Source organism: Ovis aries, chromosome 17 (genome assembly GCF_016772045.2).
Source record: "Ovis aries strain OAR_USU_Benz2616 breed Rambouillet chromosome 17, ARS-UI_Ramb_v3.0, whole genome shotgun sequence".
NCBI lineage: Eukaryota > Metazoa > Chordata > Mammalia > Artiodactyla > Bovidae > Ovis > Ovis aries.
In genome coordinates this window covers 54,407,599-54,435,488 of record NC_056070.1, presented here as the reverse complement: position 1 = coordinate 54,435,488, position 27,890 = coordinate 54,407,599, and the positions used below count along the sequence as shown (strand labels likewise).

The 27,890-nt window shown below is 38.9% G+C and overlaps 1 protein-coding gene across 1 annotated transcript; it reads right to left on the bottom strand.

The window, feature by feature from the left end:
- Nucleotides 1–109: 109 nt before the first annotated feature.
- On the bottom strand, nt 110–27,703 carry RAD9B (RAD9 checkpoint clamp component B). Its single transcript, XM_042234597.2, has 11 exons — nt 27,654–27,703; nt 25,706–25,776; nt 24,130–24,279; nt 23,824–23,938; nt 16,730–16,829; nt 14,267–14,373; nt 10,619–10,725; nt 10,467–10,531; nt 9,821–9,943; nt 8,354–8,624; nt 110–1,106 (listed from the first exon to the last, which is right to left on the bottom strand). The coding sequence occupies exons 1-11, from the start codon at nt 27,688–27,690 to the stop codon at nt 1,002–1,004; spliced, it is 1,251 nt and encodes a 416-aa protein (XP_042090531.1). The 5' UTR covers nt 27,691–27,703; the 3' UTR covers nt 110–1,001.
- Between the last annotated feature and the right edge of the window lie 187 nt (nt 27,704–27,890).

Sequence of the window (27,890 nt, the reverse complement as noted above, 5' to 3'; positions counted from 1 at the left end):
AGAAATAATTTCTTGGCATCCCTTCCATTCTTTTCTGCATCACACTGCAAAGTTTTAAAATCACATTATTTAACTTAAATTCTTAATATAAGCAATGGAGAAAAAGTTGTTTTTTTTGCCCTTTATTTATTTTAATTTTTGCAGTGCTGGGTTGGTTTCTGCCACACAACAATGTGAACCAGCCACAATCGTACATGCCCTCTCTCTGGGCCTCCCCTCATCCCATCCCTCCAGGCCATCACAGCACAAGACGGCTCCCTGTGCTACACAGCAGCGTCTCACCAGCTGTCCATCTTACACCTGATAGTGCATATATGTTGACGCTGCTTTCTCCATTCATCTCACTCTCTTCCCCTGCTGTGTAAAAGCTACAATCTTATATGAGAAAAGATTTCAGGACGTTTTAATCTGTCAGAAAGCATCAAAACTCAAACACTTGCAATCAAATACAAAAGATATCTGAACTTTACAAGCCATTCTGATGCACTTGAAATGGCTGCTACAGAAAGTTTAAATAACTATAAAACTGGCAAGAAAATGCTAAAAACTCTATTGTAAATAAACAATACATTGAAAAAGAAATTTTTTTTTTGGCCATGCCATGCAGCTTGTTGAACCTTAGGTCCCAGAAATCGAACCTGTGATGGAATCAGAGATCAAACCCTGGCCCCCTGAATGGAAACTCAGAGTCCTATCCACTGGACTGCCAGGGAATTCCCTGAACTGAAGAAAATTCTAATGAGCTTTTTCCCTACACAAAAAGCTTTTCTGCCTCCCACATAGCATAATGGATTTAAAACAAGTTACATTTATTGACAAGTAGTTATTTCTAGATAGGGTGGTTGTACAAGATGATGTGTAGATAACCAGTAGCCCATTCTCCAGGAAGCCCAAGACAGTATCTTCATAGATTTAAACGTGAAAATGTGCGGTACAAGTGAACCAGTAAATGGGCAGGGGGCGAGCTCAGTCATCATTGTTAGAATGTGGAGAAACTGCCATTATTCATGTCCTTCACTGTCACTTGCTGTTGCCAGACTCTGGAAAGGGAGGCTGCAGGGTTCTTGTTGGTCAGAAGAAACTGCTCCAAAGAACATGCAAGAGAACTGGGGGTGGGGGGGTGGGGGGTGGATAACTTGTTTATTCAAAGCAAGTCAGTGCTTGTCAAATGCCTCTTTTCAGAAACTCAGCCACTGTGGTCTCACATTAGCTGATGGTTCATGAGATATCCAGAACCTTCATGAGTGGCCCAAAACATCCTAAGGTAAAACCCTTCCCTGGACTCCAGAGGCACACAGTTTTGGATCAGTGATCTTCAGACTACCCTGCCCGAGCCACTGAAACCAACACCAGGGCTGTGGGAGACACGAACAGAGACTGCTGGCTACCTTCCTCCACTTCATCCATCCTCTCCCCTTTCCCTCTTGCTGTGACAGAAGCTACTCCCGACCAGAGTCAGTCCTTCCCTCCCTGTCTCTGACTCCCAGCCCCTCCCATGCCTCCTCTACTGGATAGGAATATCAGCATTTTAAAATAATCAGATGTCTCATTAAAACATAGCCTCATCCACGTCCTCCCTCCAACTTAATCTCTGCTGTAGAACTGTCTACACGTGCTTTTTCTATTTTCTCATTCTCCTACTCTTAGGTCCTATTAAAAAAACTCCTGACCCTCATACAGAGATTGTCCTTATAATGGTCACCAAAAATTGGCAGATTCCCTAAACTGATAGCCAGTCTCCACCCCACTAGATACTCACTCTGACACTCTTCTCATACCTTCCCCATGCTATGTTCTTCTGGTGGTTCTTCAGTTGGCTTGCCTTTTTATTATTATTAAATTTATTTCTCTTTAAATGAAACAAACATGAATGTTTACCCTCTTCTACCCACACTTTGAATCGGGGTTTTTCAACCTTAGCACTGCTGACACTGGAGGACTTAAGTTTCTTTGCTGTGCGGGTTGTCCCGCTCCTAGGAGGACACAGAGCAGCACCCCTGGCCTCTACCTGAGATGCCAGTGGCAGCCCGCTTTCCTGAACTGCGACATCCAGAAGTGTCTGCAGACATTGATGGCTCTGTGTCCCCTGGCTGTGGTTAAGAGCCACTGCTTTAAATGGTGGCAGTCTTCTCTGCCACGCCCTCTCTCTAGGAACTCGCATTCACACTGCTGGCAGAGATTACTGTGTATATGCCAGGGAGTCTCACAGTTAGAATTTGAGCTTCTTATATCCTACTACCTACTTGATTTCTGCAACTTATATCCAAAATAGAATTCACGATCTTAGGACTGAACCTGTTTCTCCATCCTTGATACCTCCCTTTCCCTTAAGCTCCATGACCGATCCATCACAAAGTCCTGCTGTTTTATTTCCTCAATTGGCTGTTTACTTTGGCCACTTCTCTCCATTTTCTACTGAATCACCATCTTTCAGACACCACAACTGAGTTTCCAGTCTTGCTTCACTGCACTGTGGGCAGCCTTCCCTGTTAAAACCCTTCAAATACTTTCAATGCCACAGTACCTGACATGGCCATTTACCTCCAACATGAGCTGGAGCTCACTCACTGCTCCAGCTTCATTCACCCTGTGCCATTGTTTCCCCTTGTCTACCTGCCCTCTGGCCACACTGGTCTTCCTCCAGGTCCTTAAAACTACCACACTCCCTCCACGACAGGGGCCTCTGCACATGCCACATCCACTCAGCTTCCCCCTGCTATCTTATCCTTTCCAGCTCAGCTCCAAACACCAGTTTCAAAGACTTTCTGACCTCCTGGAGTAGGTCATCTCACACTTTAAATCCTCTCAAAGCACCTTGAACTTTTCCTTTATTAAAGTTACCACAGGTTAGTTTTTTAAATTATCATATGTTTAGTCATATGGTTATTTGTTTAATGTCTACCTCCCCCACCCCCCATTCCCAGTCTATAATCAAGTGTAGGAACCTTTCTTGTTTATTTTGCACACCACTGTATACCCACGTCTATGACGCAAGGCCCTCAACAAATACTGGTGGGAGTTGCATGGTAGGTATCAAGCATGAATAAAAAAACAATCCCTATTCTTGGCTCACCCTTACAAATCAGAAACTGAAGATGCCCTCTGCATGGGGCACTTCAGACAGCAGTTGCTGAACCTTGGCTCCAGATGCTGCTGCTGCTAAGTCGCTTCAGTCATGTCCGACTCTATGCGACCCCATAGGCGGCAGCCCACCAGGTTCCCGCGTCCCTGGGATTCTCCAGACAAGAACACTGGAGTGGGTTGCCATTTCCTTCTCCAATGCAACAAAGTGAAAAGTGAAAGTGAAGTCACTCAGTCGCAACCCCATGGACTGCAGCCTTCCAGGCTCCTCCGTCCATGGGATTTTTCTAGGCGAAACACCCCAAATTAGCTGTGATATTGCCTGTGGTAGGCAGAATGATGGTCTGCCTTCACCCCCAAAGATGTCCACGTCTTAATCCCAGGACCTTGCGAATATATCACAAGGCAAAAGGGAATTAAAAGAGCAAGTGGAATAAGGTTGCTATCCAGGTAGGCCCAGTGGGAAATCGCAATGACCCTTAAATGTGGAAATCAGCATCAGAGTGAGGAAATGTGAAATGGACTCCACCAGCCATTGCTGGTTTAAAGCTGAGGGGTAACCATGTCTAAAAAATGCAGATGATCTCAAGAAGAAAGGAAAAGAAAGCAAGCAGACTCTTCCCTAGTCTCCACAAAGGGACACGGCCTTGCCAATGCTTTGATTTTAGCTCAATGAGACCCATTTTGGACTTCTGAACTGAAAGATAACTGGGGTTGTTCTAAGCCACTAAGCTTGTGGTAATTTGCTATAGCAGCAATAAGAAACTAATACACGGGTAAGCTAAAAATCTTAGTTTACTATGGTCTTTGAGAGCTGCCCTGAATCTGCCACTGACTTGAGGTCAAATGTCATTTGCTACCCCCTCTTGTCCCCACCTACTCTTCAGCCTCTAAATCGTTCATGGCTGGATGATCAAGCCCTTCCCTACTATCTAATAGTCTTCTAATGCAGAAAGTCTGTGAATAACTATGTAACTTGGAATGAGTCCAAGTTCTGTATGAACTGAGTAAGAAGGTGCATTGTTATAAAAAATTTTTTTAACAGTATACATATTTTCTTAAAAATAGAACTGCCATACAATCCAGCAATTCCACTTCTGCTATTCTTCTGAAAAAAATAAAAACACTAATGCAAAAAAGTATCTGCACCCCTATATTCTTTGCAGCATTATTTATAATAGCCAAGATATAGAAGTGACCTGTGTCCATCAATAGATGAAGGGATAAAGAAGATGCAGTGCATATAAAAGGAGTATTACTCAGCCACAAAAAAGAATGAAAGTCTTGCCATTTATAACAAAATCAATGAACCTACAAGGTATTATACTAAGGGAAATAAGTCATAAAAAGACAAACACTATAAGATTTAACTTATATATGGAATCTAAAAAGCTAGACAAATGAACAAGCATAATGAAACAGAAACAGACTCATAGATCCAGAGAACAAACAGGTGGCTGCCAGAGCGGAGAGGTGTGGGGGGTGAGTGAACGAGGTGAGGGAGATTAAGAGGTACAAATTCCAGCTACAACATAAATGAGTCATGTGGATGAAATGTACAGCATGAAGAAATAGTCAACAATATTATCATAACTTTTATGGGACTTTGGTCTTTGAAAACCACTCTAAATTTCTATTATTGTGATCATTTTATAATGTGTGGAAATACTGAGTCCATATAATATAATGTGTGGAAATATGTTATGCACATAGAACTTACATAGTGTTGTACGTCAATCATACTTCAGTCAAAAAAGATACCAATACTAGATATTTTTCCTCATTTTGGTGTCCCTGAGAGCTGTGTATAACTTCTTGATTAAACTTATTGAAAATCCACAATGGAAAAACTATTGGTCGTTATTTAGAATATAGTAATATTTCTCTGTGCTGTGCTTACTCAGTCATGTTTGACTCTTTGCAACCCCATGGACTGTAGCCCGCCAGGCTCTGCTGTCCATGGACTTCTCCAGGCAAGAATACTGGAATTGATTGCCATGCCCTCCTCCAGAGGATCTTCCCAACCCAGGGATCAAACCAGGGTCTCCTGCATTGCAGGCAGATTCTTTACCAGCTGAGCTATCAGGGAAGCCCAATACTCCTCTACAATAGTTTAATTTTGAAAACCCCCTTCCCCAAAGTAGACTACTACCATATACTTATTTTTTTTAATAAGGTGAATTTAAAAATTGGTTTCATTTTGGAATTTTGTGATACTATTGGAGGGATTTTAAAAATTTTCTTGGGCTATCCCAAACCAGGTCTGAAGGTCTGCCAACTACTGCCTTACGCACGAGGAATACAGAGATGAATAAGACTCAGGTCTGCCCTTAATGAACTCACAATCCACCTAGTAGAGTAACGGGCATATCTATCAAGTTATTATGTGACAGTAATAACAAGTAGAATGAGAAGACTTCAGAAGGAGATGTATCATCTGAGTTGGGCTTTGAAGGTGGGTAGGAGTTTGAACAGTGAAAAGAGGAATACTACTGCCCTGAAATGTAGGTGCAATAATATGAGCAAAAGTAGAACACAAAAGTATATGCAGAATGTTTCCATTAAGATCAGGAACTAGTAAGCAGGCACATTCTCTCCACTCTAAATGCTGTACCAGAGGTTATGCGCTAATGCAACTGAACAAAAGAATCAGTTGGAGGCATTAAAGAAGGAATGAAACTATTGGTATATAAAAAAGTGACATATAGCAAGTATGTCTGAAAACCCTGAGAGAATCAGTGATAAAACTAATGGAAATAATAACATAAGTCAGCAGGGTAGTATGATATAAAATTAACACAAAAAACAATAGCCTTCATATACATAAAAGGCAGTGAGAAAACAGAAAACATAACATCCATTCACAGTAGCAATATAAAAGGTTATTTAGGAATAAGCTTAATAATAAATGTGTAAATATATGAGAAACATTTCTAAAACACTCCTGAAAGACACAAAAGTAGACCTGAATAAATGGAAATACATTGCCTGTGATTATAGACAGAATGACTCAACATCATAAAGATGTCACTTAACATCCTCAAGTTAACAGAAATTTAAGGAAATTCTAATAAAAAAAACACCAATAGGTTTTTATGGAGTTGGATACATTGATATTAAAGTTCAAATAAAAAATATATACTCAGGAATAACCAGGACAAAAACTGACAAAATCTAAAAGGGATACTAAATCTACCAGACATTAAAACATAATCTGAAGGACTAGAACTGGACCTCAGAGGAGGAAATGAGAAGATTATATTAAATACTCTAGGGAAAGTCCCCTAATGCCATTTCAAGGAGTTTAAGTGAAATTCTATGGGAAAAGTGGACAATCCAAGAGATTTAAAAGCAGGAGAGTGATGCTGAGCACTATCTGCCAGCTCCATCTATTAGCTCCATTAATTTTTACAATTCAATTTCACAACAATTCATCATTATTATCCTCATTTTACTAACAGAAAGAAAACTGAAGCAAAGATATGTAACTTTACATACAAGTCACACAAGTGGCAAGACAGAGACTCCAACCCAGGAGCCCTATACCTTATTGCAAGGTCCAAACAGAATCTTTTAGTACAGTGTGGAGGAAAACGAGAGTGGAGAAGAATGGAGGTGTGGAGGCCAATTAGAAGGCTCACTGTAGTTCAGATAGATGATAAGGGTCTAAATCATTTACCCATAATGTAATCTCATTTTTACAGGAGTTAAGGCAAAAACTTCCCTTCCAAAGTAGAGTTTTCTTTTTAGAATTTAGGATTTAAGTGACATGATAGAAAAGAAAAGAGTGCTGTAATGAAACCTGGGGAGCTTACAGCTCTAAATGTCACTTTCCCTAGTAAGAAAATTGGCAATCTTAGCGAATTTCAGGGAGATGAAGCAGCAGGGAAATGTGTTCCTGTTGTTGTCTGTAAAAAAATAAAAGTAAGCACAATATGTGTGACCAAAAAACAGGATGGGGAAAATGTTTTTGCATAATGAAAAGACAGATTTCAGTTTTTTTTTATGGCCAAGTTAGTAATTCACAAGAAGAGAAAATTGCCATAAGTACTGGGCATATAACAGGTATTCAATAAATACCTACGGCATCAAACCGAATAATAAGTGGAGTTTACTGTCCAATTTTACAACCCTAGAAGTCTTTATTACAGCATTGTTATTGTTTAGTTGCTCAGTCGTATTTGACTGTTTGCAACCCCATGGATTGTAGCTGGCCTTCCTCTGTCCACGGGATTTCTGAGGCAAGAATACTGGAGTAGGTTGCCATTTCCTTCTCCAGGGTATCTTCCTGACCCAAGAATCAAACCTGCATCTCTTGCACTGGCAGGCAGATTCTTTACCAGGAAAACCCAGTAGCAGTGGATATTGTGACTTAAAAGTGAAATAAAGTAAAAAATGTAAAATTCATAGGGGTATGTAACATGGCAAGTGTCAGCTCCCTACTCTTTCTCTTAGTAAAAAACTGACTGCCATCCTAATGACACTTTGGAACTGCAACTTAAATTGGTCCATTTTGCTAATTACTATCAATTCTGAAAAGGACTAGTGAGAAGTAAGTTGTAACTTTTAGCAATATTATTTCTTCTTTCAAATTTCTAACTCTAAGAAACTCATATTTCCAAACCAATAATAACAACAGCAAAACAAGCTTGAATAAAACATTAATGTAAACATGTAAAATGGGGACTATCATTAACTAAGATACTTCTAATAAATTATGTTTATCTTCAGTGCAATACATGACATAAGGTTTAACATTATAGCATTTTGTAGAGTTTATCATCCATCTATAATAGCAAAATATTGGTATGACAATAATGTTATTAACTGGGACTCTACTACAAAGAAATTTGTGATGTTTCTTGTGATGAAATTTATATCTGTGCTACTATAAGAGATTTCTTGACCAAACTTGAAAAAGAAAATTAGGACACTTATTTTAGAAAACAAAGTATATGACTTTAGCATATTATCAGTATTTGTATGCAAAGATAAATATGCTATAAATAATCATAATTTGTTCTTTAAAACAAGTGACTCAAATCTCTAAACATACTTTGTTAGAATTACTCAATGAACAATTTGTTTTGTATTGACATTGTATAAATCAGCCTTTTCTCCATCTCAGACTGGCTTCAGCTCTCCCCATCAAAAAATAAGGAAATTAATTTCCAGGATCTTGGGGGTGGGCTGAGGCAGGGTATTGAAAAGGGAGATGGACAACAAGAATTCTTGACCTTGGCTTAGTTATGTCTCAGTGTTGTTCCTTTACCTTCCTGAGACATGGAGACCCTGGCACATCTTCCGTGTCGCTGACATTGCTTTCTGGTACTTCACTAATATCTCCATCGCTTTCAGGTACTTCAGTAATGTCTTTGTTCGCTCTTTTCATCAAAGGGCTGCCACAATTTTCCAATGTAGAACTGTTCGTGGGAGTCTCATTAGAATATAGCCTTTTGGGTTCTACTTTTCTTGAGATATACTCTGGGACCTTGCTGGTTACATTTTTACCAGCCTTTGAATTTGAATGTATCGGCTCTGACCTGAGGTATTAATAGAGATTAAATGAATGAACTGTTTACTTTGAAATATATATTTGTATATAACTAAAGGAGCAACATGAAATGACAATGATAATACCAGTTTAGGGAATATATTGAAAAAACATCAAACTAATTGTTTGAAGGTTAAGATTCACATATACGATTATTTAGAAATTCTCTTGCAGATTCAAAATTTTCAGTAAAGCAACCCAAGTGTGCAGGAGACAATCTTATAACATAGTAGAAGGGTATAGGTAGGGGAAAAAAAAGTCAAATAAATTATAATACATCTGTATGATAAAATTGTACAGAATCATTAAAAAACATGTTTCCAAGTCATTATCAGCAATATTAGAAAATGTTCACAATAGAATATTTTGTGGGAAAAAAACAGAATATAAAACTACATATGCTATATGAGCCAATCTTGTTTTAAAATGCAAATATATGCAAAATTAAAAGTCTGAAAGAAAACACAGTGTGCCAAACATTAACAATGGGTGTTGTTAGGTGGAAAAATTGTGGGTGTTTTTCACTTTATTCTTTGCACTTTACTGCATTTTCCTAATTTCCCATAGAAATTTGTTATTTTTACTATGAAGTAGCCTCCACCAAAAAAAAAAGTTAAGAGGCAAAAAGGGGAGTTCCCTGGCAGTCCAGTGGTTAGGACATTACACTTTCACTGCTGTGGCCTAGGTTCAATTCCTGGACAGGGAACTGAGATCCTGCAAGCCATGCAGTGCAGCCAAAATTAAAAAAAAAAAAAAAAAAGAAAGAAGAAAAGAGAGAGACAAAAGGGAAAAGAAAGAAAGAAAAACAATGGCTGCCTGTCCATACGTCTAAGAAAGAGAGCTCTGGGTAATGAATACAAACCTTCCTGTGAAACTTAACACTATATCACTCCTAAAAAACAACCACTGAAATCAGAAATGAGTTTTAGGCAATGACAAAGATAAACCAGACAGTTCTGTTAAATTGTGATCATAAGAGAAAAAAGCAAGTATCTGTGAAAGATGGGTGATATTTCTATGTTACAGTTAGGTCTTCCTGGAGCTCTTCCTGATTCAGTTAAAATTTCAGATCTTCTAATGTTTTCCTTCTCAGTTGTTTCCTAAATGAATGCCACTGAATTATTGCAGAATAAGACTGTAATAGCTTTATCCAAACCAATAAAGACATTAAAAACACAGCCTTACCTTTTTTGTTTTTGTGAAAGACACAGTGTTTGTAGAGAAGATGCTCTACTTGGCTCATCAGCTAATGTAGCCAAAATAAAGTTGGCTTCCAATAACATATCATCAATACTTAACGCCATTGGTCTAAAAAAGGCAAAACCAGAGCAAAAACCATATTCACTTTCTGATGGACACTGGGAAAACATTAGAAAACGATACTTAATTTTGGAGTAAAAAGAAACAGTAAAAGTAGAAGTCTTCTTTGTTTTTTCACAAATTGAGATAGTCCTTAGAGCTAAAAGAGCCCTTAAAAATCATCACATCCTAACCCAATCTCTTTGAAATTTTCGTTCTGAAATATAACATACCATATTTCATAGAGATTTAACTTGTTTAAGGCATATATAATTTTCTAATTAGGCAATTTATTCAGTATATCAAGTTTATAAACGTTTTCGCTCTGCAAAATAACGTATCTTTCTAAATCAAGTCACCAATCAAAAGAACACTAGGTTGTAACATGTTTCAAAATTTTAGTTTGATAAGTTTTGCTAGTAAAGTTAAGGAATTCCTGAGGTGTGAATTAATTTCAATGTGACCCAAAAGGTTTTATTTATTAGTATATGACAAAAGAAAAGAAATAAACTCAAACTTCCCAAAGACCTACTTCCCAGGAAAGTCAAAATGAATGGCTATAGGAGCATGTATAGCTTCTGAAAATATCAGCACTCCCTGAAAAGAAAAGAAGGGAAAAAAATGTGAAGTCTTTATTAAAAACTGCCACTGATAATTCTACTTGGACACTAGTTTTGGTTTTACCTTCAGTTCTTTGAAGCAAAATGTTATTTCAGTGTCAATTCCAACTTGAAAGAAGTCAAACTCATCTGGACCAACAAACATCTCACTGTATACAGAATCGGTCAGGTCTGTTCAATATTATAGGAAAATAAAGAATAACATCAATTCTGTAGGTATTTGTGAAATTTCAATAAGAAAATATCGTCAGGGACTTCCCTGGTAGTGCAGTTAAGACTCCTTACTCCTAATGCAGGGGGCTGGGGTTCAATACCTAGTCAGGGAACTAGATCCCACATTTTGTAACTGAGAGTTCCCCTGCTGCAACCAAAGATCCCACACAGTGCAACAAAAATGGAAGATCTTGCAATTAAGACCCAGTGCAGCCAAATAAATAAATATTTTTTAAAAAAGAAAAGTAAATTAAAAATAGTCACAAGTTCTTTGACATTTCTTCATTGAGTGGTAGGGTCTATATCTGTGTCCCTTCCCCTTGGGGTGAGTGGGCTTTCTGTCTACTCTCACGAATAGTATGTGGTGGAGTGATCCAGTGCTGGTTTCTGGTCTGGGCCCATGCATTAAGAGACTGCCATCTCCACTTCTTCCATCCCACAAGCTGGGAGGGGTGGCCAAAAAAGAAAAAAATGGAAAGTAAAAAACAGCTTCACAGAATGGGAGAAAATATTTGAAATCATATATATATGATAAGGGAGGCTTCCCAGGTGGTGCTAGTGGCAAAGAACCCGCCTACCAATGCAGGAGACATAAGAGACACAGGTTTGATCCCTAGCTTGGGAAGATCTCCTGGAGGAGGACATAGCAATCCACTCCAGTATTCCTGCTGGGAGAATCCCATGGACAGAGGAGCCTGGCAGGCTATGGTCCACAGGGTCACACAGAGTTGACTGCAGTGACTTAGCACAGCACGGCACATATGATAAGGGGCTAGTATTCAGAACAATAAAGACAAATAACTCAAGTGAAAAATAAACAAGGGATATGAACAGACATTTCTCCAAAGAGAATATACAAATAAACAATAAGCACACAAAAAAAGATACTCAACGTCATTAGTTACTAGAGGAATGAAAATCAAAAGCACAATGAGACAACACTTCATATCCACTAGGATGGCTATAATCCAAAAGACAGACAATAACAGGTGAATTTTGTTCTCTGATATTTCATTAAAATTTCATGTGCATTTTTAAAATGAAAATACAATCATACTATGCATACCATTTTATAATATATTCAATAATATATCCTGGCTATATTTCCACATCATAGTTTCTCAGTCGTGTCTGACTCTCTGTGACCCCATAGACTGTACAGTCCATGGAATTCACCAGGCCAGAATACTGGAGTGGGTAACCTTTCCCTTCTCCAGGGGATCTTCCCAACCCAGGAATCAAACTGGAGTCTCCTGCATTGCAGGCGGATTCTTTACCAACTGAGCTATGAGGGAAGCTCAGTCCCTTATGTCAAGAAGTACATTTTCCAAATTATTTCTGTGTATTGGTGTTTTGTGTTTTCCACTACAATATTAACTTCAATAAACATCTTTGATATACATACCCAGAGAGAAAGAGATGTATATATACACACAAACAAGACCACTATCTTTTTTTTTTTGGCTGTGCAGCGTGGCTTGCAGGATCTTAGTTCTCCTGCTGCTGCTGCTAAGTCACTTCAGTCGTGTCCGACTCTGTGCGACCCCATAGACGGCAGCCCACCAGGCTCCTCAGCCCCTGGGATTCTCCAGGCAAGAACACTGGAGTGGGTTGCCATTTCCTTCTCCAATGCATGAAAGTGAAAAGTGAAAGTGAAGTCGCTCAGTCGTGTCCGACTCTTAGCGCCCCCATGGACTGTAGCCTACCAGGCTCCTCCATCCAGGGGACTCTCCAGGCAAGAGTACTGGAGTGGGTGCTACTGCCTTTAGTCCTCCAACCAGGGACTAAACCTAGGCCCATGGCAGCAAAGGCCTGGTATCCTGCTAGGCCACCAGGGAACTCCCAAGACTACTTTTAATAATAGCTTCATTGTATTTCACCAATTAAACCAATCTCCTATTCTCAGATCTAAGATACAGAAAAGTGCTTTTATATATTAAGTACTTTTCTCCAGATAGGGGGATTCCAGGTGACTTTATTACTTTATTAGTGCTTTTTGTGTGTTTTTAATTTTTTTCAGTGAACATGAATTTTTTAAGTGTAAGAACAAAGGAGAAATAGTATTTATATTTTAAAAGGACCAAACAATACCTTACAAATACCTTTATCTCAATCAAGAAGGCTCAAGTTACGACTTGTGGTTGCCGTGGGGGAGGCAGGAGGGCAAGGGAGGGTTGGATTGGGAGTTTGGGATTAGCAGATGCAAACTATTAGATGTAAAATGGATAAGCATGTCCTTCTGTATAGCACAGGTAACTATATTCAATATCCTATAATAAACCATGATGGAAAAGAATGCAAAAAAAGAATATTTTAAAAAATAAATTAAAAAAAGAAGGCTCATGTCACTCCCAGTGTGCTGGCAATAGAGTAGGTTCAATAATAAAATTAAACAACTGGGTCCCCAGCCAAGCATAACTATAACTACTCATTAGAAAGCTGCTCACAAGGGATAGCGTCTCCTGGTTACTAAATGGCCATCTTTATTCAGAGATGGCATTATGAATATAAAACAGGTTCTCTCACTAGCCACGCATATATTTTCCAGATCATGCACTTCTAAGTGCCAAAAAAGAATACTAGATGAGACTTGAGAGGAGTAATAAGGGCACGGTGGTAATAAGCCTAAGCCCTGACAGCCTCTATTCAGATCATAATCCACCACTTATTAACTGCGTGACAGCAGCAAGTCACTTAGTTTCTCTGTGCTTCTTATTGTTCATATGGAAAATGAGGATACTAATAGTAGCTACATCATAGAGTTGTTACAAAGATCAAATGGATTCACAAATATAAACCATTTACAACAGCATCTGGCAAAAACTAAACACTACAAAGTCACCTGACCCACCTTACGCACTAGTTATACTGGTTTTTCACTTTCAAATAATGTTTCTACCTTTATATTCTTTCTTTAATGCTATCACCCCCAAAATATTATCCAAGGTCAAAGAATCTCAAACAGCTTATGCCAAAAATACCCTAGTAAATTTCCTTAATAGCAAAACTCCAGATTTAATCATGCCATAGTGTCTCCATTCCATCTGGATAACTCTTGGAAGAGTGAACTAAAGAAATATTCACATTTTCTGCCTTATATATTTGCCATCTGGAATATCTTACATTTCTAACTTAAAGTTAATTTTCCTTTTTATGTGGTCAAAGATCATCTCAATTGGATGGCTGGCCTCTTCCCTTCCTTTATGCTAAATACAAAGGATAAGAAATAGACCTTAAAATTTTAACTGAAAAAATATTTTTCTCAGTAACCATTCTAATTTTAAAACAATTTGAATTTCAAAGCCAAGTATTTTAATTACTGGTTGACAAATTTCTTTGATCTCTTGAAAATTTTGATGATCTTTCTATATTTTACTTTTACTGCCTTTTAGTCAAGAATAAATATTGTGCCAGTAATATTTACTGTATAACCATAGAGTAATCAACAAAGCCAGGAAGTAATATTCCATCAAAGCACAGTGACAGATATAATCCTTACCCATTGATTCCTCATTAGAACTCTTAATGCAAACCTTCAGTGGAGTAACAGCAAGAGTAACTTCCTCTTGACTCGATGTAAACAGAACAATTGCCTCAGCAAGCAACCTGTAAGATGCAATGAACAATATTACACTATTTGAAGAACAGAAATAAGTTATCTTATGAAATGGAACTCAAATCTTTAATCTGGAAATAGTTGAATTGTCCTGAATCTAGAAAAATCTACCCAAAAGACTCATCTCTATTCTTCTACATGACCTGCTATATTTTTCACATATCTTAAAATTACACCGTTGGAAATACCAGGGTGTTTCAGTGGTTAGGACTCAGGCATTCACTGCCAGGGCCTGGGTTCAATCCCTGGTCCAGGTTGTCCTGACATCCCAAATGCCCTTTCATCCTGGGTTCCCTTTTTAAAAACACCATTGAGATACAATTCATACTCTACACAATTCACAGATTGAAAGCTGTATGGTTTGCATTTCCCTAAGGACTAATCCCTTGCACTGCAAGGAGATCCAACCAGTCCATTCTGAAGGAGATCAGCCCTGGGATTTCTTTGGAGGGAATGATGCTGAAGCTGAAACTCCAGTACTTTGGCCACCTCATGGGAAGAGCTGACTCACTGGAAAAGACTCTGATGCTGGGAGGGACTGGGGGCAGGAGAAGGGGACGACAGATGAGATGGCTGGATGGCATCACTGACTTGATGGACATGAGTCTGAGTGAACTCCGGGAGTTGGTGATGGACAGGGAGGCCTGGCGTGCTGTGATTCATGGGGTCGCAAAGAGTCAGACACGACTGAGCGACTGAACTGAAGGACTAATGATGTTGATTATCTTTTCACGTGCTTGTTGGCCATTTGTGTATATTCTTCGGAAAAATGTCCATTCAAATCCTTTGCCCATTTTTTTAGTTAGGTTATTTATCTTTTTATTACTGAATTAAAAGTTCTGGCTTATATTTTAAATCTAAGTGAGGTTAGATAAAAATGAGATTCTTAGAATTTCTGTAATGCTGGTGTTAACCTGATGCTAGACTTTAGATTAGCAGTGTTTCTCAATGCCAAAACGTCAGGAACACCTACCAAATTAATCCGGGAACTTTTCCAGTGTCAAGGGAGAGGTGTTGTTCAAGATATCAAACAAGCTTATACAAAAAATGACAACATGAAAAAAAAAATGACAACATGAAGGCGCAACTCAAAAAAGAAAAATACAAACTTCTAGTAAATGTAAAAAGATGCTCAAGCTCCCTAGTAATAAAACAGACATAGTAAAGAACAACTGAAATGCCATTTTCTACCAAACAGGTTGGCAAAATTTTTGAAGATTAATCATAATCCTTTACTTGGAAGGATTCTCCTACACTTTTGGTAGGAATGTAAATTGTGCACAAACTTTTCAGATAGCAATTTGCTAGTCCATATGTATGCAAATTTAAAATTTGTGTAAGCCTTTGACCCAGTAGTTTCATTTCCAGGACTCAATATGTGTTGTGGGCTTCCCAGGTAGCTCAGTGGTAAAGAATCTGCCTATTAATGCAAGAGATGTGGGTTCAATTCCTGGGTCAGCAGGATCCACTGGAGAAGGAAATGGCACCCCATTGCAGTATTCTTGCCTGGAAAATCCCATGGACAGAGGAGCGTGGCGGGCTACAGTCCATGGGGTTGCAAAAGAACTGGACACAACTTAGCAACTAAACAACAAAGTATGTGATACAGTTTTCAAAGACAGAAAGGTATCCATAGATATAGGGAGAGGGAAAGTTATAGACAAACTGACTATAAATAGAAGATGTAAAAAGATATACCCCAAATTGTTAACAGATGGTACACCTGCCAAGTGTGATATATGGGGTGAGCAGAGGGGAAAGACTTTCACTTTTCATCTTTGCACTTTTCTATAAATCATAGATGCACTGCAAGGAGTATGTATTTCTTTTGTAATTTAAAAAACTATAAGGGTAAAATATCTTTTAGCTTACAAAATAATTAATGTTTAATGCTACGGTTTAATTGAAAAATTGAGTTCCCCCACACTGACAAATATATCTCACTCATTTTCTAGGAAAAAACAAACAGGGATAAAATCAATCACATAAAAACTGTTACGATTTCCTCATGCTGTGTGTTTTAAGACACACAGTGTCTAATAAAAAGCATCATATGAATGCAAAGTATTATCAAATAATATATTTTTCTCTTAATACCACTTGATGTAGAAAGCCACTGATGGGATATTTCTAGAACTTTCTTGGCCAATAAATTATTATTTCTACCATTAGGCAGTTATTATCTCCTATTACCTTTCTTCAGGTTTCCTCTTGATCCTGTAAGGTGATTTCTCCAAGTCTAATGTTAGCTTTAAAAAATGTAATTGATTTAAAAGTTCTAGGGCATTAATTCTTTACTCTGTGACCATACTATATTCAGGAATAAAACAACAGAGAACTCATTACCTTGGTTGAATCACTAGTGTATTAGCACACATATTCTTTTGAAAAATAACTTGCAAAGGCTGACTTTCTTGAAAACACACATTATGAATCTTTTTAATACCTTAAAAATAATAAAGCAATCCATTAATAATTTTAAGTGCAAAGTTAAAAAAATTTTTAAGACTTTTACACTTTTAAGTTCAGATTAAAATGATAAAATTAAAGTAATATTTAATATCTAGCAGGTGCACATAGTTTACAAGAAACACAAATCCAAATGAATGTGTTTATCGCTCCCTAGTGGACACCATGTAACACGTCACACTCTCCAAACAATTAGGCAGCAGAGTTCCCACATTCTTTTGAATTATGGGTAATTTCTTAAATTGTGTGTAAAATAGTAATTGCCCACTACCAATCATATATCTATGATTCTCTTTCAGAATTTTTCAACCAAGGCTGATATTTCTGGATGGGACCTTTGAAAATAAAACCTGAGCATTGAACCTGTGTGTTCTTTCCCTCTGAGAGGATGAGAGGAGTATGGAGCAGTGATGGCTATGGTCCAGAGTACCCACAACTACAGTATACACTGCACAGACATTATCTCTGATCCTCTCAATCTCTCTATGGAGTAGGTACTTAATCTCAGAAGAGGAAACTATAGCTTGAGCTTGGTTAAATGTCTTCAAGGCTAAGCTGTTTTAACAAGTATAGTCAGAACTTAAGTTTATCTTTTTGTTTTTTTCTGAATCTAAGTTTGAACAGTTAGAACCAGACATGGAACAACAGACTGGTTCCAAATAGGAAAAGGAGTACTTGAAGGCTGTATATTGTCACCCTGCTTATTTAACTTATATGCAGAGTACATCATGAGAAACACTGGTCTGGAAGAAGGACAAGCTGGAATCAAGATTGCCAGGAGAAATATCAATAACCTCAGATATGCAGATGACACCAACCTTATGGCAGAAAGTGAAGAGGAACTCAAAAGCCTCTTGATGAAAGTGAAAGAGGAGAGTGAAACAGTTGGCTTAAAGCTCAGCATTCAGAAAACTAAGACCATGGCATCTGGTCCCATCACTTCATGGCAAATAGATGGGGAAACAGTGGAAACAGTGTCAGACTTTATTTTTGGGGGCTCCAAAATCACTGCAGATGGTGATTGCAGCCATGAAATTAAAAGATGCTTACTCCTTAGAAGAAAAGTTATGACCAACCTAGATAACATATTGAAAAGCAGAGACATTACTTTGCCAACAAAGTCCCTCTGGTCAAGGCTATGGTTTTTCCAGTGGTCATGTATGGATGTGACAGTTGGACTGTGAAGAAAGCTGAGCGCTGAAGAATTGATGCTTTTGAACTGTGGTGTTGGAGAAGACTCTTGCGAGTCCCTTGGACTGCAAGGAGATCCAACCAGTCCATCCTAAAGGAGACCAGTCCTAGGTGTTCATTGGAAGGACTGATGCTAAAGCTGAAACTCCAATACTCTGGCCACCACATGCGAAGAGTTGACTCATTGCAAAAGACCCTGATGCTGGGAGGGATTGGGGGCAGGAGGAGAAGGGGACGACAGAGGATGAGATGGCTGGATGGCATCACCGACTCGATGGACATGAGTTTGGGTGAACTCTGGGAATTGGTGATGGACAGGGAGGCCTGGCATGCTGCAATTCATGGGGTTGCAAAGAGTTGGACACGACTGAGTGACTGAACTGAAGTTTGAACATAGAGCCCATATAATAAAATCAAGGTAGGCTACAACTTTCTACAGCATAATAATGTTACAATGAGAATCAAAATGATTCACTATAAATAGCATTTCTCAACTTGTTTTTTTAACTGAATTAATAACAGCAATATTTATTATTTTCACTGTATTTTTGATGGTATATCACATAGTGGGCTTCCCAGGTGGCGCTAGCGGTAAAGAACCTGCCTGCCAATGCAGGAGAGAGACATGGGTTTAATCCCTTGGTCAGGAAGATCCCTTGGAGGAGGTCATGGCAACCCACTCCAATATTCTTCCCTGGAGAATTCCATGCACAGAGGAGCCTGGTGGGCTACAATCCATAGGGTTGCACAGAATCAGACACAACTGAAGCAATTTAGCACTCATGTACACATGTTACAAAGTGGTAAGTACACAGGAATTTAAAAAATATGGCAGAAAGGGAGCTGGGGAGTGTCAGCAGTGAGGGTAGCAATTTTAAATAGGGAGTTCAAGGAAGACCTCATGGAAAAGATGCCATTTGAGCAAAGACTGAAGGAGGTCTTCAAAAGATCAAACCACGCGCTGTCTGGAGAGGGAGCTTGCTAGGCAGAGGGGACAGCTGCCTAGCCCTTGAGGAGAAAGCATGCCTGGGACTCCTGGATCATGTGGGACCTCACAGGCCATTGTAAAATCTTCAGCTTCTACCTTGGGTACAATGGAGAGCTTTTTGAGAATTTTGAGCTGGAGTGACATAATCTGACCTATTTTAAAGGTATTACTGTGGCTGCTATTTTGGAAAGATATGAAGCTCAAAAGTTGGCATACCTTACTTATTTTAAAAAATATTTTCAAGTTACTTTTAGATGGATACATAATAGAAGACAATAGATGTGCAAGGCATAACATTTAAAAATTACCAAAAATAGACAATGAAAGTTAGTCACCCTCCACCTCTGACTCCTGCCACCCCAGTACCCTTTTCAGAGGTAACTACTGTCACTGGTTTCTTAGGTATGCTCCAGAAATAGTCCATGCATATACAAGCACAATCATACCTCTGTAACAAATATCTGACTCAGGTGAATAATGTATTGGTATTACCAAGGATGTCCAAGTAATGCCTTATTTCTTCGTCATCCCTGAGGCTCTTTTGCTGCTTGCTTTCTTCCCCTTTTTCATTAACACGAACAAGACACTTTGAGTTTAGACCTTTGATCACATTGCTTCCTCACAGTAGAATGCCCTCCCATTTCTGACCATTGGAAATGTACCCAGATGTGAGGCCAGCACCTACAAAACCTTCCTTTCCTCTTCACCTTTTCTCTCCCAAGTACATCCATTGTACCCTTTTAAAAGTTAAGTTGGTTGGGGGCTTCCGTGGTGGTCCAGTGGCTAAGAACCTGCCTGCCAATGCAGGGGACATGGGTTCAATCCCTGGTCAGGAAGACCCCACATGCTGCGGGATAGCTAAGCCAATGCTCCGCAACTGCTGAGCCTGTGCTCTATCTGGAGCCCTTGAGCTGCAACCGAGCCCTCGTGATGCGACTACTGAAGCCCATACACCTAGAGAAGCCATCCCAATGAGAAGCACCACAACCAGAGAGTAGCCCCTGCTCGCTGCAATTAGAGAAAACCCACGCAGCAATGAAGGCCCAGGGTGGCCAAAAATAAATAAATAAATCTTTAAAAAATTAAGTAACTTGGCTTGATATACTTCTTCATTGTATTTTTTTCTAGCCTTCTAGTTTACTAATTTTCCGTGACAGAAGGCAAATGGGATAAAAATTTAAAGTCCTGTTTACTCTGTGTCATTTACTGACTTTTTCTAGTGCTGCACAAAGTACTGAACTATAATGAGACAAGGAATTTTCACCAGAATTTCTTCCTTCATTAAGAAAGTCTTATTATTGAAACAACAATGAAAACAAAACAGTTGAACTAAATAGAATGCTTAGCAGTGTTGACTTAAATTCTGGCATAAGTTCCTTATCTTCTCACAGACCAGCAACAAACAGTCTGAGGTCCAGCCCCTAGTCCGTGGACCGCTTGAAAGCACTGGTCTGTACCATCTGCTCCCAGCAATGGAATACCTGATGCTACGATAGAATCTTGCTTGCTATTTCATAGCTCAATCTGCAACTTCCTTCAGTGGCTCCAGAGAACTCTCTCAGACCTGAAGAGGCACAGCTAAGGAATAAGCATTATTTTGGAGATGTTCCATTTGTGGAGTTTGGAATTTCAGAGGTTAGTGATAGTTCAAAAATCTTACAAGTTGACCCATGTTCCAAATCCCTTTACATTCAATGTTACCGAAGTTTAATCATGAGTAGATCTGTAAATGCCCTTTCAAAAAATCTTAAAACCCTGAAGTGGGAATCCTGCCCTCTTGACACCATGTCATTAATATACATGTACAAATCAGGGTTTTATTTTCACTCAAATAGCCAGTGCCCCCCTCTTAGGGAATCCCCTCTCTGTTGGAGACCTGTTTTCTTGATCAGAACAGAACTTAGTAGCAGGCGCTTTGGATCAGCAGAGCATGTTCTTCAGGGACAACTCACTGACTCATTTTTAGCTACTCTGGGACTTGTGCAAATGAAAATACAGAGAGTTGACAGAATTATTACTAGGCAGGTGAATATTTCATATGAATCTTGGTTCTTGATGATATAAATTATCTTTTTTCCATTAATAGATGCTAAGTATTCAAGAAATCACCATTCTGGGAAATACTTGTAATTAGAGAAATTAGTCTTTTTTAGTGGCTCATATTTTCACAACTGTTTTCTATCAGTGAAGAGAGCCAAATTTACTTCACTGTCCTTAATTTCTTCCCAAATTCCAAATATGTATTTCTAGAAATTTATTGGATATCTCTGCCCAGGTGATTTTTCTCAACTAAATTTGAACACTGTTTCCCTGCCAGATTACAGAAATAAAATTGCAAGCCTAATTTCCTGAGTACATACAGTTTTGGAAAATATGTAAATATTAATATTTACCCGAATTACTATACTAGCATCTATCGCCTTTGTTCCCCTTCCTTCCTGAGACATCCTTCCCTGTTGTGCAGCCACCACGAGGTTTGGGAGGCACCAGCTTCACTTCAAGCATCACTTGTGGGCCCTCAATGGTATAAATCAATTGATGTAATCTTATCTCCTTTGTGATTGAATTTGGTCCACATATGGCAATAAGCCAAGGCAATTAGAGAATGGAATTCCCGTGGTCCCCCAGCATTAGTTTAGGTTGGTCCAATCAGAGCCAAGCCAAGTACTTTTGTTCAATGCATGTATGAGGTATAACTCTCACTCCTCTTATATGAAAGAGAAAGCATGCTGCCCCAACAGCTGCTGCTAGAAGTCACCTTATTATTAAAAGTTTATAAGAGAAGCTGGACTTAGTATAAATCACATGGAGGAATGTAGAGCTGAGAGAATTTTAAAAGGAAGGAGGAGGAGAAGCAGCTACTGCAGCCTGGATCAAACCACCCCTCTGATCTAATTTTGAACTTTTAGCTTATATGAGCCAACATTCCTCTTTACCGTTTAAGTCAGTTTGAGTTGGATTTTCTGGGTATTTTTCCTTTCTTTCTGTTACTTGTAACTTAGAGCATCCTATCTCATACAATTTCCCAACAAAAGCTATTAAAAATCTACCAATCACAAATATGTATTGGACATTAATCAGGTCACTTGAGACATACTTAAGAAACTGAAAACAGTACTAGTGATACCTCTTAGAAACTATGCCAGGTATTTCTCTAAACATTGCAGAGCTATAACTTCCTATAACTCACTGAATCTTCACAAAAACCCTAGAAGGCTTGTATTACTACTGTCCCCATTTTACATAAGGGAAACTGAGGCACAAAGTAAAATAATTTGGCCAGTGTCTCAGCAAGGAAGCAGCAGTGCAGGTTTCCACCCTGGACCTTGGGGCCTCCAGAGTCCATGCTCTTATTATCATGCTATATATATTTAACCATGTAAAATCCTGTATGTAGACGACACCACCTTTATGGCAGAAAGTGAAGAGGAACTCAAAAGCCTCTTGATGAAAGTGAAAGAGGAGAGTGAAAAAGTTGGCTTAAAGCTCAACATTCAGAAAACGAAGATCATGGCATCTGGTCCCATCACTTCATGGCAAATAGATAGGGAAATAGTGTCAGACTTTATTTTTCTGGGCTCCAAAATCACTGCAGATGGTGATTGCAGCCATGAAATTAGAAGACGCTTACTCCTTGGAAGGAAAGTTATGACCAGCCTAGATAGCATATTCAAAAGCAGAGACATTACTTTGCCAACAAACGGCCATCTAGTCAAGGCTATGGTTTTCCAGTGGTCATGTATGGATGTGACAGTTGGACTGTAAGAAAGCTGAGCGCTGAAGAATTGATGCTTTTGAACTGTGGTGTTGGAGAAGACTCTTGCAAGTCCCTTGGACTGCAAGGAGATCCAACCAGTCCATCCTAAAGGAGATCAGTCCTGGGTGTTCATTGGAAGGACTGATGCTGAGGCTGAAACTCCAATATTTTGGCCACCTCATGCGAAGAGTTGACTCATTGCAAAAGACCATGATGCTGGGAGGGATTGGGGGCAGGAGGAGAAGGGGACGACAGAGGATGAGATGGCTGGATGGCATCACCGACTCGATGCATGTGAGTTTGGGTGAACACTGAGAGTTGGTGATGGACAGGGAGGCCTGGCGTGCTGCGATTCATGGGGTCGCAAAGAGTCAGACACGACTGAGCAACTGAAGTGAACTGAACTGAAAATCCTACGTGACTACGATGTTTGAATATCTATCTTGCAAGGCTGGGAGGCAGGAAATCTCTGTTACAACTTGGTGTATCAGAGAGAATGAATGAAGGTCTTGGCTCCTACAATTGAGGGACTGGACTCAGGGTACTTCTAATACAAGTAGGCATTATTCTTTTTCTGTTCTTTGCAAGGAACACTGTTACCAAGCCACGCTTACAGAATATCATCCAGCAGTTAGTTAATTTTAGAATAATCAATTGTTAGAGTTCAGATGAACATTTGAAAAATTGGTCTGGGGACTTCACTGGTAATCCAGTGGTTAAGACTCCGTGCTCCCAATGCAGGGGGCACGGGTTTGATCCTTGGTTGGGGAAATAAGATCCTATATAGCAAAAAAAAAAAAAAAAAGCCCAACTGGTTTGTATGTAGGCATAGCCTGTGCCACTGACAAGCCAAAAAAAGAAAGAATTAATACCAGTCATCTCACAATACTTCTACAGAGAAAAGTACAATAATTTTTACAACCTCCCTATCATAGACTACACAAATTCTAAGCAATATTGCAGTCTGAATATTCTAAACGTGAACAATATTAACAAAAAATGCACATACTTTAAACTAGATTTAACTATACCTACCATGTCTGCAGAAGAACTGAATAACTACTTTGCACTTATCAGATCTGGTAAATATTTTGCACTTCTCCACATTTTTCTCTAGGGAATTCAGACATCTAAAGATGGGCAGAATTGACTGTAACGCAAACACATTAAAGAACAGCACATACTTAACATGGTTGCTTGATTCCTTTAAAAAAAATCTAACAAGAGTATTTATATTCTTAAATGAACAGACCTGTCCAAGTATTAAGAACAGGATAGGTGTTATACCCTATATATCGAGCATTTCTACAACACAAGAGGAAATCAGGCTCTTACACTTACCTTCATTCCCAATCTGCAATTTAAATTCAATATTTTGTCAGTATCATTCATTTTCACTGAGGTTGACCATTGATAATGTTGAAAAAACACAGGAGAGAAGAGGACACATCCATATGCTGACCGACAAGAATTCACAGATCTTAAAGCAAGCTAGAAAAATAAAATAACAGCCATATAGGAAAAGAAATCAGCTTTCTTTAATGGTTAACTTAAAAAATTATAATATGTTTAGCATGTCATTGAAATGCATTCAAGTTAGCTATGGGATGTTAACTGCATTATATGGACCACATTATACATATGAATTATAATATTGATATAATATGAACTGCATTATACAGTGTTTTTTTAAAAATTATTATTATTTTTTTGGCTCTGCTGGGTCTTCATTGCTGCATGAGCTTTTCTCTAGTTGCAGCAAGCGGGGGCTACTCTCTAGCTGTGTCATGCGGGGGCTACTCTCTAGTTGCGGTGTGCAGACTTCTTAACGTGGTGGCTTCTCTTTTTGCGGAGCATGGGCTGTAGGGAGCATGGGCTTCAGCAGTTGTAGCATGTGGACTCAGTAGTTGTGGCTTCCGGGCCTCAGTGCACAGGCTCAATAGTTATGGCACAGGGGCTTAGTTGCGCCACTGCATTTGGGATCTTCCCGGGTCAGGGATCAAACTGGTGTCTCCTGCATTGGCAGGTGGATTTGTTTACCACTGAGCCACCAGAGAAGCCCCTTTAGAATGTGTTTGTAATCTGCATATGTTTACACATATGTGTCCATATCTATACTATACCTATAGGTTTTAGGTCTAAAATCCTGCATGTTGAATTTGTATTTTTTGTTTGTTTTGGTAACAAGAACATATTTTTAATTGCAAAAATGTAAATGCTCACAGGTACCTTAACTTTAAAGTACAAAGTGAGCAAAGGCAATAATACAAAAGGAAGTAAAAAGACTGCAGCAAATGGCAGTCTTACCTTGTCTAAGGTAAGAAATTGTTAGTCAGTCAACCATTAATACTTCCACTTGGGAATGCAGGCCCCTAACTAGCCCATCTTCTGAGTTTTCAAGAGAAGCAAGAAATTCAGATTTTTATGTGGACCCTCTCAACTACTGTTAGAAAATTATTTCAATTTTTTAAAATTGGAGGATAACTGCATTACAATATTGTATTAGTTTCTGCTGTATAACAGTGTGAATCAGATATAAGTATACATATTCCCTTCCTTCTTGGCCTCCTTCCCACTCCCCCATCTCACTCCTCTAGGTCATCACAGAGCACCAAATCGCACTCCCTATGTTATATTTCAATTTTTGAAAAAACAGTACAGGTCCCACAAAACATTTCTTCAAATTATATCTAGCCTCTTGACCACTAGTTTGTGATTCTGGCTTAAATCAATTGTGTATGATTTTTTTTAAGTTTACCGTGCTCTAAATGTATTAAGATATGTAAAATACAGATCAACAGTGAAAGGGATAATTACAATTTCTGGATTTCCTAGTTAACATTCAATCTGGACTGGGATCTTTAAACATCATCTTTTGCCCTTACTTGATGGTCTATGAGCTAAATTTCTTACTTACACCTTTTTCAGAGGGGTCTAGCCACAGCTCATCACTAATTCGTGACAGAGCTTGGATTGCTTTCCCAAATACTATGGAGAAAAAGAAAGATGCTGTTTACATTCTTTCAAACAATAAAAATAAACCATAGAACTACTTCAGCTTTCACAGAACTCAAGATAAACTCACAAAGAACAGTGTTTTATAGACTAATGCTACAAACTGCTTTAAGAAATACAGTATAATGGCCTTGGCAAAATTCCAGACACATAATAAGTGCTCAATAAATTCACAGATTGGGTGTGTGAAATAATAAAATGCAACAAACGAACTACTGTGGTAAGCTAATTTCCATACTAAAGCATTTTTAAACTTGGTTTAAATGTATACCCCTTACTGCAAAAAAACAAAAGTGTGAAAACAGAGCATATAGAAAATGGTTCAAAGGGTCTTCATAACTTCACAGGCGGCAAAGTCAAAACAAGAGAGAAATTAGAGGCATTCAAGATATATCTCTGATGCTTGATCTTGCCAGAAAACACGGTTAGATGCCCTGTCATAAAGAGTAGCTAGCCCTGGATGAAATACTGGACTGATTTGGTATGACACTGTTAGTGTTCTTAAAAATTATAAGTAAAATATATATATATATATATATATATATATATATCAAACAGATATGGGATACTATGTTTCAATAAAAAAGGATGGCTATATCAATTCATGGAAAAGTAGAAAAAAAGGAAAAATAATCCTAGAATGTAAAATCATATTACGCTTAAGAATCAGAGTTGGGAGCATCATACTATGATTGGTCCAGTGGTTAGGAGTCTGCACTAAGATCCCACAAGCCACATGGCATACTAAGAAAGAGAGCGGGGGAATACAATCAGAGCTGGAGGTGTGGGCCTCAAACTGAGAACACAGGATGACTAGGGAAAAAAAAGAAAGTGGCCCTTTTTTAACACTTCACATTCACCACATTTTCCTGGAGCTAGCTAATGAAGACCTTTTGTTCATTCAGTTAATATTCACTGAGCGCCTAGCAGATTCCAAGAGTATAAGCCAAGGCAATGGGGGATATAGCAATGAACAAGACAGGTTTACAGTTCCCACCCTCACAGTGCTTAGGTTCTGGAGGAAAAACAAAATTAAAGAATCATACAAATTATCACTTATTGAGAACTAAAGTACACACTGCAAAAGAGAACTTTCTAGAACTCTGAAAACATGCAACAATGGGGATCTTTTTCTTTCCTGATCATTAATACTGATCCATAGATGCCCTCAACATAGCAGGAGCCAGCTGGGACACAAGATGCCTTTCAATGATCATTTTCAGATTATGATCTGTAGAAAACCATTACTTTTCGAAACAGAGACTTTCTGGAGTAACTTACATGTTTAAAGTACCATTTATAATAAGGATTAGTTCTTTTACATTACCATTTGTTACTGAGCTCTTTACCTGCATTTCATTCCTACAATACTATAATAAAGATGCTGTTATTATTCTCATTTCACAGATGAGGAAACTGAGCCCTGAAGGGATTCAATGGCTTGTCCCAGGTCCTACTTTTAAAAATGGTAGAATTTGGAATGAAAACGAGGTTTATGCTTTTCTCATCGCGCTAAAATACTTTTAACTGTCCAAGCGTTATTTTTCCCAAGTTCCCACACAGTCCTTATCACCCCGAGTTTGAGGCCTACCCTTCCACTACCTTGTCCCGGTGGTGCAACTTCATTTAATGGACACCAATGAATATAAATAATACGCATAAATAAAAGCAGATGAGCCTTCATTTGCACCTCAGAAGTTAACAGGACCCTGGGTGAGTGGATGCTGCCTATGGCCAGGCCTTCAGTCCCTTAGGCACAAAGGCAAAGGTCAAGAAATGAGACCACGGTGGAAACGTCCCCACGCCCACAAACCCTTTTTTACACAGGAAGGCAAGAAAGGCCTCTGCACCTTTCACCTGACTGCCGCTCATCACGCATTTCAGCATGGCTGCAATTCCTAAAAAGTAACGTCACACGGCACGCCTCAGAGCGAGGGCGCCAGATGTTGCCCGGATGTTGCCCGCGCTTCGAAACTTCGCGATTTTGCCCCCACCCCATTTGCCACAGAACAACTTCGCTTTACGGCGGGGAAGGGCCCGCGCAGGCCTCCGTAGAACGGTCTCTTGCTGACCTCTCTTTTCATTGG

Coding starts and splice junctions, on each gene's coding strand:
- RAD9B (XM_042234597.2), bottom strand. CDS start 27,690: ATGCTGAAATGCGTGATGAGCGGCAGTCAGGTGAAAG. Junction 10,726..14,266: donor TTCTAATGAGGAATCAATGG/GTAAGGATTATA, acceptor AATATTGAACAG/ACCTGACCGATTCTGTATAC. Junction 8,625..9,820: donor CTTTCACAAAAACAAAAAAG/GTAAGGCTGTGT, acceptor TTAATACCTCAG/GTCAGAGCCGATACATTCAA.